This window comes from Pantherophis guttatus, chromosome 8 (assembly GCF_059756535.1).
Source record: "Pantherophis guttatus breed Tessera chromosome 8, ASM5975653v1, whole genome shotgun sequence".
NCBI lineage: Eukaryota > Metazoa > Chordata > Lepidosauria > Squamata > Colubridae > Pantherophis > Pantherophis guttatus.
The window spans coordinates 17,618,828-17,634,058 of record NC_142070.1 but is presented as its reverse complement, the minus strand read 5'-3'; the positions used below and the strand labels follow the sequence as shown (position 1 = coordinate 17,634,058).

The 15,231-nt window shown below is 40.0% G+C and overlaps 1 protein-coding gene across 2 annotated transcripts in view; it reads right to left on the bottom strand.

Moving 5' to 3' along the window:
* Nucleotides 1-15,231, bottom strand: part of GRID2 (glutamate ionotropic receptor delta type subunit 2) — a 1,144,662-nt gene that overhangs the window by 126,752 nt on the left and 1,002,679 nt on the right. For both annotated transcript variants that reach the window (XM_034440485.3, XM_060686953.2), the window contains exon 14: nt 889-1,055. In XM_034440485.3, coding sequence (XP_034296376.1) covers nt 889-1,055 — 167 coding nt within the window. The remainder of the gene's footprint in view (nt 1-888; nt 1,056-15,231) is intronic.

Here is a 15,231-nt window from a genome sequence, read left to right as displayed (position 1 = left end):
GAAAGTAGTAAAAAAATTTGAACTTTACCACTGGGCAAGAATCATGTTTCAAGTTTCCTATGTTCGTGCCAGAAATCATAAGGCAACTAGTCAAAGTATTTGAGCACCCATAAGACCTTCAGTATTTGCAGGGTATGGTCCAAAAAGGAAATATGACTTTCATGATGGTACAATCAAAACTCTGCCTCTTTTTTTAATCTAACCTCACAATCCAGTGGTTCTCAACCTTTTCTTCACTACGAACTCTCTTTAAATACCTTTTGTAGCTGTGGATCACGGCCACGGACCCCCAAGACTTATCTCAAGATTTAAATCATAACATTTCCTCAAGCCTTTGCCGACCCTCTGCAATGACATTGACACCCCCCCCCCACAACAAAGTCTGTGGACCACAGGTTGAGAACCACTGTCATAATTTTTTCTACTGCAACAGCTGTTCCTTTACTATGAACTTCAGCTCTTTATCATTGTCTTCTGAGCACATTCAAACATGTTTTTTTTTATTTTTAGCAAAAAATTAATGATTCCTATCGTTACCTCCAATCAAAATCACCACGATTATGTTGAGCTGCCAACTCAGTCAACTCAGTGGTGGGTTGCCCCCGGTTCGGACCAGTTCGCAAGAACCGGTAGTAAAACCGGTGGGAGGCTCCGCCCACCGACCAGGACATCATCAGGAAGTTTCTGCACATGTGCAGAAGCTTCTGCGCACGCGGCCCCATTGCAAACCGGTAGTAAAGTTATATATAACCCATATAACCCATATAAACTATCCTCAGCATCGTAATTATGCTCCAGTGCATTCAGGTATAAATAAGGTGATATATTTTCTGGCACAAACAAAACCAAAAGTCTCAGGCAACTTTGATATTCTTCTAACAACATTACCTTTGCGAGAAGACGTCTCTGTAGGGGCTTCCATGTTGAAGAGCAATTCCGTATCCTCGATCTGCAATAGTATTTCCAATGGTGTAGAAAGAACAGTCTGGATCATTCAGAGCAACGTATTCCAAAACTGCGGCATCCCAAACAAAGGCGTAATTTCCATATTTGACCTGAAACCACAAAAGAAAATAAATGACCCAATTTTGCTTCGAATGTTTTGGGGGAAAAAAGTTAGGAACAGAAGCAATAATACCTTTTACAGGCTATTTTGAAAGAGTGGGAGGGTTTATAGCTTCATTTTCAGTGAAATGAAAATGAAAGATACCCCAGCTAGAAACCTGTTTCATTTATAGGCCACCTTATTTCATTAAACCTAAGCGGCCAACTGTAAAGGAAGAGTTAGACTAGCACAATTCATGCAATGATATGTGCTGTATGGGGAATTGTCCTTGATACTGATTCAGAAGATACAATTAATGCTGAATACAATGGCCAGGTTATTAATTGGCCTGTCAACTATATTAAAATATATACACAGGTTGCCTCTTTGTGACTAAACCAGGTTCAAAGTCCAAGGTATTATTAGATGAAGTTCTAAACAACTCAATTACACCAGCCCCCAAGCTATTACAATCTTCACGGAGGCTACCATTTGGGATGATCAACGCAAATGTTAATTGAAGTGGCACCAATTCTGTCAATGATCTCCTCTCTGCTAGCATTTCAGTCCTAAGGATCATATGTTTAAGAGTTTAGAGAAGACCAATAAATAATAAGGAGAAACCTTATATTTTAAATCAGTGGTGAAATCCAATTTTTTTTTTACTACCGGTTCTGTGGGCGTGGCTTGGTGGGCATGGCAGGGGAAGGATACTTAAAATCTGCATCCCTACCCCACTCCAGGGGAAGGATATTGCAAAATCTTCATTCCCACCACACTCTGGAGCCAGCCAGAGTTGGTATTTGCTGGTTCTCCGACATGCTCAAAATCTCTGCTACTAGTTCTCCAGAATCTGTCAGAACCTGCTGGACTTCACCCCTGTTTTAAATAAATAAATATTGAAGTGCACTGTATGGGAAAGAATGTTCCAGCTAGGTAGTTTAGGTATATACTATACCTAAACCAAGGCCTACACCATTTCTGACAAATGGCAGTCCAATCTCTTCTTGAAAGCCTCCAGTGATGAAGCTCCCAAAGGCAACTTCTGTTCCATTGATTGATTGCTCTCACTGTCAGAAAATTTCTCCTTTATTTCTAGGTTGGGACCCTGGGACACTGTCATAAATACATGCCAGTTGCCAAGGTTGTTCTAGGTTGGGACCCTGGGACTGTCATAAATACATGCCAGTTGCCAAGCATCTGAATTTTGATCATGTGACCACAGAGGTGTTACACTAGTCAAACGATTATAAGCCACTTTTTCCATTGATGTTGTAATATCGAATGGTCACTCAATGAATGCTTATAAGTTGAGGACTACCTATACTAAGTATATATTATACTTTTCTTTCTTTTGCCACAGTCATTCCCCTCTATTTGCAGGTCTTTGTAGTTCATGATTTTCTCTGGTTCTGTCTCTTCTCTTCTCTTCCTGTTTCCAGCTATTGTAACTTCTATCCAAACTATTCTGTTTTTCTTATTGACAGTTGTTACATTTGGTCTGTTATTTGGCAGATGTTTGTCTGTTTGAATTCGACAATCCCAGAGCACTTAGCTTTTTCATTTTGTATTACTTTGTCTATGTTGTAGTTCATGCTTTCAGGCAAACCTTCTTCTTGTCTTCAGTGTGTTTGATGTTGTCGTCTTGAGGGATGCTTGGGTATTTGAAGTGATCCTCTTCATCCAGACCCTTGATGTAATTTCCATAGGGCATCTTGAGTCCTTCAATTCTCACTATTTTTCCCCAAGTTGATAGTGAGAGTAGCACATTTGTCCAGTCCAAACACCATTGCAATGTCTTGGCTGTATATAGGGGATAGTATTGAGCAGGAATTCAATTTCAGATGGTGTTTTTCTATGCAGTTTCAAATTGTCCATGTAAATGAGGTGGGATAGCATAGAAGATTTCTTGATGTTTCATAGCCATGGACAGGGGTGAAATCTACTAACCTTCCCAACCGGTTCAGAAGTGCGACCCTCTACGCATATGCAATCCCTTCTGCGCATGCGCAGAGGGTAAAACACAGGTTACTTCCTGTGTAACCTGGTTAAAACCAGGAAGTAGTGCCGCCATCGCTACCGGTTCTCCGAACCACCGGCCGCCATCGCTACCGGTTCAGCTAGACTGGGCTGAACCGGGAGCATTTCACCTCTGGCCATGCCCCAACTTTATTCAGTCCTATTATTTCTAGGCACTTGATCCCCAAATCATGCGGTAAGGAATTGGTTTTCCTTCTCTTGCACTTTTCCAGAATCATATCAATTACGAGCTGATCTTTTATTCCTCCGCTGTTTGAATAGTTTCTTTTCTGCTCAAGTGGAAAAAGCTTGTTTTCAACGATATTCTATTGGACTCCATCGAAGTGTTCCACTATCTAAGGGCTGCCACAAAGAAGAAGGATTCAATCTATTCTACAAATCACCTGAAAGCAGGACAAAACCTAATGGATGGAAACTAAGGAATTTGTTTCAGTAGATTTGTAAGAAAAAAAAAATGGAGCTGTTCTGTATTTAAACCTCCCGTCCAAAACTGACTGATGACTTTGGCAGATACTGTATTTTTCAGACTATAAGACACACTTTTTTTGTCTCCCAAAAGGGAGTGGAAATGTCTGTGCGTCTTATAGACTAAATATTGCCGAAACTTCATCCACCCACCGGCCGTTTTTTGGCCCCTGCATGCTCAGTTTTTGAGGCTTTTTTTGGCCCGTTTTCAAGGCTTTTTTCAGAAAAAACTGGCCAAAAAAAGCCTCGAAAATGGGCCAGAAAAAGGCCCCAAAAAGGGCCCCAAAAAGGGCCAAAAATGGGGTGTGCAGAGCCAAAAACCTTTTTTTGTTGTTTTCCTCTTTTAAATTTAGGTGCGTCTTACAGTCCGAACAATACAGTATATTGGGATGAAACTTTACAGGGAGTTAAGATTTTGATATTAGGAATTTATGCCCCAAATGAAATAAATCAGCATTTTATAAGAAAATGTATGCATAAACTTTTGGAATTTTTATATGAAAATAGGTGTTTCCTTGGAGGTTGGAATGGTGGTTTCTCGATGAAAAGGTTCTGAGAAAAATATGAAAGTTAAAGACATTATCTACATTTATTTCTGACAGGAAGCCTCTTATGGACTATTTTGTGTAAAAATGAAAAAAGTGAACGTGTCTTACAATTTTGGTGAATTGCAGGATAGATTATAGAAAGAAAGGTAATATGATGTATCTTTAGAGTGAGAAGTTAAAATATATTTGTACTTACGACTGCTGTGACAAATATCAGAAGCCACTTCGTTTTCTATTTTTTTTTAACTTTGTTTCCTTTCTCACACTTTTTGCTTTTTATTTGATTTATTCTTTTCCTTGCTTACTACCTATTAGTTTTTTGTTAGTTTTTACCTACTCTTAAAAAGTTTTCTTTTTTTTCTTTTAAATATAAAGAACAAGCATCAATGCAGGCAACCTTATTCTGATGACTTTGTGCTGTTCTGATGTTCAATTGTTCTTTGTCTCCATTCCTCATTTGTAGAGGGCTTTGTTCTTTCTGAAGAAGAAAGAGTGCCTTGTTTGATATTAAAGATGATTCAATAGCTATGTTGGCTTCCTCCACCACTGACTCCCCCAGGTTTGCCTCTACAGTCTGAGCTACTTCTAGCAAGTCTTTGATTTCTTTGCCCTGGTAGACCTTTGCCTCTTCCAATTCTGCTTTTGTGAATACTTTATTTCTTATTATAAATTGATGTTGATGTGCTAGACTCCGTTCTGTTATTTCTTGATTCTGGATGTAGTTCTTTCCAGAACTGGCACATTCTTTTCAGGTATCTTCTTCTTGTTGGACTTGATTGGTAATACAGCTCATTATTTCAACCTTTCTATATTTGCAACAACTAAACAACTTTTCTTCCAGTAATCCTGCAGTTGCTGGCCCTGGTTGATCAGCCAACAGTCCTGAGTTCTACAGCCCATTTGTCACTAGATGTCTTTGAAAACTAACACATCTCAGTGGTGGGATTCAACATTTTTTACTACCGGTTCTGTGGCCATGGCTTGGTGGGTGTGGCATGGCTTGGTGGGCGTGGCTTGGTGGGCATGGCAGGGGAAGGATACTGTAAAATTTCCATTCCCACCCCACTCCAGGGTAAGGATACTGCAAAATCCCCATTTCCTTCCAATCAGCTGGGACTTGGGAGGCGGAGAATAGATGGGGGCAGGGCCACTCAGAGGTGGTATTTACCGGTTCTCTGAACTACTCAAAATTTCCGCTACCGGTTCTCCAGAACTGGTCAGAACCTGCTGATCTAGCCTGGTCTTTGACCTGGCCAGTGACCAATCCAGTATGAGTTTGTGTAAATTACGTCTCACCATAATGTTTATGGGAGAGACACTCTTTGTCTTGGTCCTCTGATGAGACTCATCTTCTTCAGAGCACACAAACCCCAGAACCATATCAAGATAGTGCCTGGGATTATTAATTATTATTAATTCAATGTTTATGACTACTTACAGTATATTACTGTATAAGATGATACTTTTTATTTAAAATATTTATCTAAAAATGGAGGGACATCTTATACATGGGGTGTCGAGAGGAGAACCACAGTTACGAAACTGCCGATATCTTATCTCTGCAAACTAGTGTCACGAGCAAAACTTCTGATTGCTTAAAATATTGATTTCTGAATTTTGGATAAGAAAAGTGTGGGGTGGTGTCCTATACATGGGGTCATCTTATAGATGGAAAAATATGGTATCTAAAAGCTGTGGTGGAGCAGTGGTTAGAATGCAGTATTACAGGCTAATTCTGCCAACTGCCAGCAGTTCAATTCTCACCGGCTCAAGGTTGACTCAGCCTTCCATCCTTCCCAGGTCAGTAAAATGAGGACCCAGATTGTTGGGGGCAATAGGCTGACTCTGTAAACCGCTTAGAGAGGGCTATAAAGCATTGTGAAGTGGTATATAAGTGCTATTGTAAATACTAAGTGACTCTGAATGGCTCACAGGATTATATAGGCTGAACAAGATGGTAGAGAGGCGAAAGGGAACAGATTATTAATTAACAACAGTTGTAATATATTCCTCAAAACATGCATTTTCCCTTTTAGTAAAAAAAAAGTAGCACCTTCACTTAAAAGTTGCTGAAAAATGGGAAATTATCATTTTAACCTGGACCACCCCAACCCTCTCTCATCTTTACATCTGCTATTTCCCAGGTATCTTCATGTATATCTGCTATTTCATCAAATAAATTCTTTTATAAATTGTGTCATCTTGATTCTTTGCACATTGCACATTGCCTTTTCTCTAGCAACCACCTTCTTCAAAGGTGGTTGCTTTCTCTCATGGGTCCCACATTGTACATTTTCTTTAATACTCCAACCAATGATACTTCTTCTCCGGTAACACTGTACTGCTAACTTGGGCATACAAAACCTTTGCCAGACCAATCCTCAAATACAGCTCATCTGCCTGGAATCCACACTGTATACTGCACATTAATACAATCGAACTGGGCCAGAGATATTTCACGAGAAGACTACTCCATTTCTCTGCTCACAGTAGAATCCCTTATGCCACCAGGCTTGAAATTTTGGGCTTGGACAACCTTGAACTATGCCACCTACGGTCTGACCTAAGCATAGTACACAAAATTGTCTGCTACAATGTCCTACCTGTCAATGACTACTTCAGCTTCAACCGCAATAATACACAGGCAAACAATAGATACAAACTCAAAGTAAACTTCTCCAAACTCGTTTGCAGAAAATATGACTTCAGCCATAGAGTGGTCAATGCCTGGAATGCTCTACCTGACTCTGTTATTACTTCCTCAAACCCCCATAGCTTTAACCTTAAACTGTCTACCGTGGACCTCACCCCATTCCTAAGAGGTCTGTAATGGGGCATGCATAAGCGCACCAGTGTGCCTACCGTCCAGTGGTGAAATGTAAAATTTGTTACTACCGGTTCTGTGGGCGTGGCTTGGTGGTGGTAATGTGACTGGGTGGGCATGGCCAACTTTTTTTTTTTAACTCTTCAAAGAGGTTGTAAAAAAATGCTTTTAAAAGCCTCAGATGATCAGGCAACTCAGCTGGGATCGTCAGAGGTTTTTAAAAGCATTTTTTTCTACAACCTCTTTGGCTGAAGAGGTTGTAGAAAAAAATGCTTTTAAAAACCTCTGACAATCCCAGCTGAGCCGCGCAATCATCAGAAGCTTTTTTTAAAAAAAAACTTTTAAAAGCATTTTTTCGGCTGAAGAGGTTGCGGAAAAAATGCTCTTAAAAGTAAAAAAAAAACAGCCTCTGATGATCGTGCGGCTCAGCTGGGCACGTGTGTGTGTGCGCGCAGGGATTTTTGCTATCGGTTCTCCGAACCACCCGCCGCCATCGCTACCAGATCAGGAGATCTGGTCCAAACCGGGAGCATTTCATTCCTGCTACCGCCCCTGTCCTACTGTCCCCATTTATTTGTACTCATTTCATGTGCTCATGTCCATGTTTATACTTATACCTGTTATCTCGTACACGTTTGACAAACAAATAAAATAAAATAATAAATAAATAAATAAAATATCTCTAAAGGAAAGCCAAGGGAAATTCATTAAATGTGTAAAGTCAACATGAAATAAATATGTAACAACTTACAAAATACAATTTACAGAACAGGCTTCCTGGGCTAGGTAAATCAAACGGGAATTATAACAAAGAAAATCCTGGCAGAATATTAAATTACACCCTATCATTATTAGATTACTGTTCAATGTTATAGATGATATTTTGAAAATCTGTTTACTTGTAGGAATTACTGAAATGACTGAACCAGCCTAGTTCCTTCTTTCTGAGATGCACCAGAGATGTTTTTGCCTTGTGATGCATGATTTGACTCCTACCTTTACCCCAAAAGCATTTTTCATGTTTTCTTGAATAAACAAATCAAAGGGTATATATGTATAAGGGGGTGAAGCTGCTCACGGCTTTAGTGCTGAATATAAACTTTAGGAAAAGATCCAATGAGATAATATTGGGTTGATTTTGCTAGCTTCAAACAAAGACATTGATACTGAATGGTTTGTCAACAGGACTGTATTTTATGCCATCAATCTGTAGAGTTTAGAAGAAAGCAAGTATGTGTGTATGCTATTCTTTTTCTCGTTCTTTCAAGATCTTCGAGTTTTACGGCTGCTTTCTAAATCTAGAGTATTGATTCACAACCATTCCCTTGAAGCTGTGAACTGGAAATTCCCTGACTGAAATGTAAAATGATTTGTATTTGCATGAAAACAAGGATAGGAGACACCATTAGCTCCAGGTATCCAAATAGCAGTGGCAATTTATAATAGTATAAATAGTAGCAGCAATAGCACTTAGCCTTATATACCACTTCACAGTGCTTTACAGCCCTCTCTAAGTAGTTTGCATATTGCCCCCAACAATCTGGGTTCTCATTTTACCAACTTCAGAAAAATGGAAGTCTGAGTCAACCTTGAGCCAAGGAGAATTGAACTGTCGAACTGCGGGCAGCCAGCAGTCAGCAGAAGTAGCCTGCAGTACTGCATTCTAACCACTTCGCCACCAGGGCTCTTGTAGGAGCTCCAGATTCCCCACCGCTCAATTTGTTCTATCATTTTCAGCCTCAGAATATTTCCATTTAATACATATTGCTAGTGTGATATGTTGCTCAGAGTGTTGGACTAGAATTCGAAAGACAGAACTTCCTGGATGTCTGTGGGTTAACCATTTTTTCTTGGGCTAGTTTACAGCATTGCTAAGCTAAAACAACAGAGGATCTCCATGTAAGCTGTTCTTAGAGGTCTTAGAAAAAAGTTGGTTATGCATCAAACAAACCCATACACTTCCTTAATCATAGTCTTTGATATGATTTAGATCAGGCATCCTGGACATAAATTGTTTCAACTCCTACCCTCAAAACAATGCTATAGACAGAGGTAGGTTTCAACAGGTTCTGACCAGTTCTGGAGAACCAGTAGCAGAAATTTTGAGTAGTTCGGAGAACCGGGAAATACCACCTCTGACTGGCCCTGTCCCCATCTATTCTCTGCCTCCTGAGTCCCAGCTAATCGGGAGGAAATGGGGATTTTGCAGTAACCTTCCCTTGGATTGGGGAGGGAATGGAGATTTTACAGTATCCTTCCCCTGCCACGCTCACCAATCCATGCCCACCAAGCCACATCCACAAAACCGGTAGTAAAAAAATTTGAAACCCACTACTGGCTATAGAGCACTGCACACCAGAACAACTAGACACAAGAACAGTTTTTCCCCGAACGCCATCACTCTGCTAAACAAATAATTCCCTCAACACAGTCAAATTATTTACTAAGTCTGCACTACTATTAATCTTCCCATCGTTCTTATCACCCATCTCCTCCTACTTATGACTGTATGACTAACTTGTTGCTTGTATCCTTACAATTTATATTGATTGTTTCCTAGTATGATTTGATTGCTTATTTGTTCCCTATAACTTTCATTAAGTGTTGTACCTTATGATTTTTGATGAATGTATCTTTTCTTTTTATGTACATTGAGAGCATATGCACCAAAGACAAATTCCTTGTGTGTCCAATCATACTTGGCCAATAAAGAATAAATAATTCTATAAAAAAAACCTCACATCATCACGGCGGCATCATGTGATGTATTAGGACTTTCCCCCCCTTTGCTAAACAGGGCATGGGCCTGGCCAGCATGTGACACATCTGGCCAGTGGGCCGGGAACTTGTCAGCCCTGATTTAGATCCTCAAACTACTTTTCTTCCAGAAGATATCTAAGGTTTCAGCCTTACTTATTATTTTAGGCATAGAATATGTTAATTCAGAGTTGCCCATAGATTTTTTCATAGCAGTCATGAGCAGAAAGAAATCAATATATAGAGAAGCATAAACTTAAAAATGATGAGTAGATCAGCTTGATCAGCAGGTGTGGAAAATGGAAATATCGGTTAATTCTATTTCTGCCTGGTTTCTGATGCTTAGTAGTAAATGTAGTTTCAGCTAGAAAATGAACATTCTTCTTTCTTTTAGCAAATGCTACTATCTTTCTACTTGGAATGTTATAAACACATTAGATATCTTAGATAAGGAGAAAAGAAACACATGATTTCATTTATTTGCTATAATTTTCAGGCAATGATTGTCCTTCAATCCAACTCATGAAAAGGAAAAGGGAAGAAAAGAAAAAAGACAGGGATTGATTTAAAGATGGAAAAATTCAAGATAACAAGGTCAAGGAACAGGTAGGATAAGTCTGAAGAAGAAGAAAAACTACAAAGGTTTGCGTTTAATGTGAATCTCGCTAATTTGAATTTTCCAAATCCATATACATTGATGTGAATGAGTAGTGCAGTGGCCTAAAGGTGGAGGTGGAGCTCTTGCCTCACAGTCAGGAAGCTTTGAGTTCCATCCTAGGTAGCGGCAGATATTTCTCTCTCTCTGTGGGCACAATGGGAAAATATTTGGTGCGAACTTTGCATTGGTGACAGGAAGGGCATCTGGCTGGTAAACACTCAGTTCCATTCAGTTACCCTTACTCCACCCAGATACAAGGGATTAAAGGTAAAGGTAAAGGTTCCCCTCACACATATGTGCTAGTTATACCCGACTCTACGAGGTGGTGCTCATCTCTGTTTCAAAGTCGAAGAGCCAGCGCTGTCTGAAGACGTCTCTGTGGTCATGTGGCCGGCATGACTAAACGCCAAAGGTGCATGGAACGCTATTACCTTCCCACCAAAGGTGATCCCTATTTTTCTATTTGCATTTTTTATGTGCTTTTGAACTGCTAGGTTGGCAGAAGCTGGGACAAGTAACGGGAGCTCACCCTTTTACATGGCACTAGGGATTTGAACTGCTGAACTGCCAACCTTTCAATCGACAAGCTCAGGACCTTAGCCACTGAGCCACCACGTCCCATCATGCACGGGATTATGGGGTCATTAAAAGACAAAAAATATATATTGATGTGAATCTTAGTAGCATGATGAGGGAAGGGAAGAGAACCAAAAAAGCAGTTCAGAATTATATGTTTACCATCCCTGTATTACTGACTAATTTATTTTGAGGCAACAGAGGTACCATTGTTGACTTACCTGCTACATTACATATTACCAAGGATCTTTAGATTTTTGCAGTCTGAGTTCATACCAATGAATGCTAAAAGAGGCTATACTAGGAATTTAAATTCAAGATATACGAGTCACCTTCATTAAATTATAATGCAGATGTATTATTGGTGCAGACAGGCAGACACTTCTGGTTGCTTATAGCATTTTTAGGACTAATCTCAGTTTTATCGTCTGAAATAGATGAACTTTTAAAGTTTTTTTCTCCAGCGCCGCAACTCTATTACCCAGAAGAAGTAAAGAAAAGCTGTTCAAGATAGGACTCAATCATCTGAATATCATATCCTGCACAGAGAACATTTGAATTCCTACATTCCGCATTTCTACATTATTATATTGCTATTTCATGTGGAGATAATGGTATTTCAGAGGAGTAGAAAATTGGAATTTGGGACACAGGCTTTCTTCCATAACCACTTGGGATCAGCAAAGCAGAACTAGCATAAAGGAGACATATTGTCATTCATCAGGAATCATGATTTTCCAGTTAAATAGGGTAAAAAGTATGAGCGCTACCAACTAAATCTTCATTTCCATCACATTTTGCTACACTCATACACATCTGCTACCGCCAGGGAGTCATTGTGCATGAGATCGAAAGGAAAAGTATGATCATTTGATGAAAATCCCCCAGTTGATATTACAAACCAGACAATGCTTGAGTTGATAACAGTCATTATTACTCCTGCGCTGAATTGGAAGTAAAGCTACTAGATATATTTGTGGCTCATATAACTTGTGTTAATTGTGAAATATATTTTTGAACGGTATAGCTTCTAAGAACAACGCTAGTGATACACCAATCATTTTCACATGAGTGGTTACTGATAGCTTGTTCCCAAGACTTCCTTTACCTGCAGGTATATATACACAGCCTAGCTGAGAGCATCTGACTTACTCCACTGCTGAGTTTGCACCAAATTAGAAAGGTAGGAATGCAGGATTATATGAGTTTCTATGAATCTCAGAATGAATTTATTATAGGATCGGTCAGTTCTTTTCTGGTATCAGATACCTAGATAATGAAGCATGTGAGGGGGCAGCTGAGAATTCTCCTAAATTGTCCTATCTAATGACATATGGTGGCTGAAAAAGTTACTGTACTTACTGTAGGAATGTTTAAAATAAATATAATTAAATGAAATCAAAAGAATAATCATAGTAATCTAAAGAAGGATAGTTCTGATTTTAATTGTTTTTTAATTAAACATACGAGTCCTGGAGCTTTCTTGCTATGATCCACAAACTGGTTTCTAAAGTATCAAGAAAGTATTCCTCTCTTAATGTCAGTGATTCATTACTAACTCCGATGCAATTAACCCAGTTTAACAAGGGAGAAATATCCACTTTCGGCACAGTAAATCTTTGCTGTCCTTTTTAAACATTGCTTTCAGGTTGCTTGGATACAGTGAGGAAATGCTGTTGATGAAACGGGAGCTCTCCAAGTAGAATCGTATTCACAGGGATAACATGAAAAATAATAACCTTAGATGACAATGTCACATTGACCTTATAGCACTATAGGTACAATCTACCCAATGCAAGTTGCTATGGTACTGCTTCAATTCACTGAAATAAACAGAAAGTAAGCAATGATGCTGCTTGCTAGACAGCTCACAAGGTTGTTATGATGGGCTATGAGCAAGGATGAAATTCAGCAGGTTCTGGAGAACTGGTAGCGGAAATTTTGAGTAGTTCGGAGAACTGGCAAATACCACCTCTGGCTGGCCCCAGAGTGGGCTGGGAATGGAGATTGTGCAATATCCTTTCCCCAGGAGTGGGATCAGAATGGGGCTTTTGCAGTATCTTTACCCCTGGATTGGGGTGGAAATGGAGATTTTGCAGAATCCTTCCCCTGGAGTGGGATGGGAATGGAGATTTTGCAATATCCTTCCCCTGCCATGGCCACCAAGCCATGGCCACCAAGCCACACCACAGAACTGGTAGTAAAAAAATTTGAATTTCACCAACTGGCTGTGACAATAACTTGGAGGACAGGAGGAAAAGCTGTAGTGTAGACAATGGTCTGCTAAACAAAATTCTGAGTCCAAAGGAAGGATGGGGGTAGACAAAGCATCTCAGAAAGCATCTCCACTGCTTCTCTGGAAAGCAAAGGCAGAACAGGGGCAAGCCTTTCAGATTTTCAAGATTCTGTTGTATATGGGCACCTTATAACAATTACAAACAGCAGCAAGAACAGTAAAGGCTCCTGGATTAAGGCTGAAAAGCAAAAACGGAAGCAGTATGCTCCATCCCATAATTGGGTAGACCAGGCTGCCCTGACAAAAGATACTTAATCTTTCCCCTGGTATAGCCAAAAAAGGGAGGAGAACCTATGGTTTAGAGGTTAATACATCTACCTAATATGCAAGCAACCTGGGTTCGAATCCGAGAAGGGTATGGCTAGCTGATGAGAGCTAAATAGCTGGAAATAGACCTATACTAGTAAAAGGTAAAGGTTCCCCTCGCACATATGTGCTAGTCGTTTCCGACTCTAGGGGCAGTGCTCATCTCTGTTTCAAAGCTGAAGAGCCAGTGCTGTCCGAAGATGTCTCCGTGTGTCCGGCATGACTAAATGCCAAAGGCGCACGGGACGCTCTTACCTTCCCACCAAAGGTGGTCCCTATTTTTCTACTTGCGTTTTTTATGTGCTTTCGAACTGCTAGGTTGGCAGAAGCTGGGACAAGTAACGGGAGCTCATCCCGTTATGCAGCACTAGGGATTTAAACTGCTGAACTGCCAACCTTTCAATCGACAAGCTCAGCGCCTTAGCCACTGAGCCACCACATCCCCTTTAGACCTATACTAGTCTTCCTTTATTTTTTTGTTGATAAAACATAAATTTAACACAAAAATAGTGTGTCGTGAAAGCAACTGCCTGTGAAGGCTCCTGGATGTGGCTGAAAGGCAAAAACGGATGCTCCGTCTCATAACTGGGTAAAAACCAGGTTGCCCTGACAAAAAATACTCATCAGCAAGAACAATAAAAATATAAATAAATAGGGCAACATAGAGCTGTACTTAAACTGCTACTGTATTAAAACTCAAACACACTATAGATATAGTGAGCAGGGGAATACAACAGGAGATTCTTCGTGAATGTTTGCACTTGCTTCAACTTCAGACAATAGAAATAAATGCCAAATTGGAAGAGGAAAGTCAATGTGGCCTCTTTAGCCAGTATTAGATCATCTTAGGTCTCAAAAGGACTAAAAGAGGTTTGGCAGTAGATGTCTATGGAGATTCTCAGTCATCTAGGACATGGTTGTCCCAAAGCTGATTTTCCAAAAGGCAAGTGGACTTTGTTTTTACTGGAAGACATTTCGCTTCTCATCTTTTCTTTTTTTAACATTTTTTTAAATTTTTTATTTAGACTTCTATACTGCTTCATAGTGCTTTACAGCCCTCTCTAAGTGGTTTACAAAGTTAGCATATTGCATATTGCATATTAGCATATTGCATTAGCATTAGCATATTGCCCCCAACAATCTGGGTCCTCATTTTACCCACCTCGGAAGGATGGAAGGCTGAATCAACCTTGAGCTGGTGAGATTTGATCTGCTGATTTGCTGAACTAGCAGTCAGCTGAAGTAGCTGCAGTACTGCACTCTAACCACTGCACCACCTCGGCTCATAAGAAGCTTCTCATCTAAGAAGCTTCTTCAGTTCTGACTGAATGAATGGTGGAGGATGTTGAATTCTTTGATAAACACTCAAGGAATATAAATCCTTCCATCCTCTACTATCCAGTCAGAACTGAAGAAGCTTCTTGGATGAGAAGCAAAATGTCTTCAAGGAAAAACAAAGTCCAGTTGCCTTTTGGAGAAGCACTTCTGGGACAATTTGGCCATAGATGTTGGATCTCCAAAACAGAGGTGGTATTCAGCAGATTCTGACCAGGCCTGGAGAACTGGTAGCGGAAATTTTGAGTAGTTTGGAGAACCGGTAAATACCACCTCTGACTGGCCCCATCCCCATCTATTCTCTGCCTTCTGAGTCCCAGCTGATCGGGATCAAATGAGGAATTTGCAGTAATCTTCCCCTGGAGTGGGGTGGGAACTTGA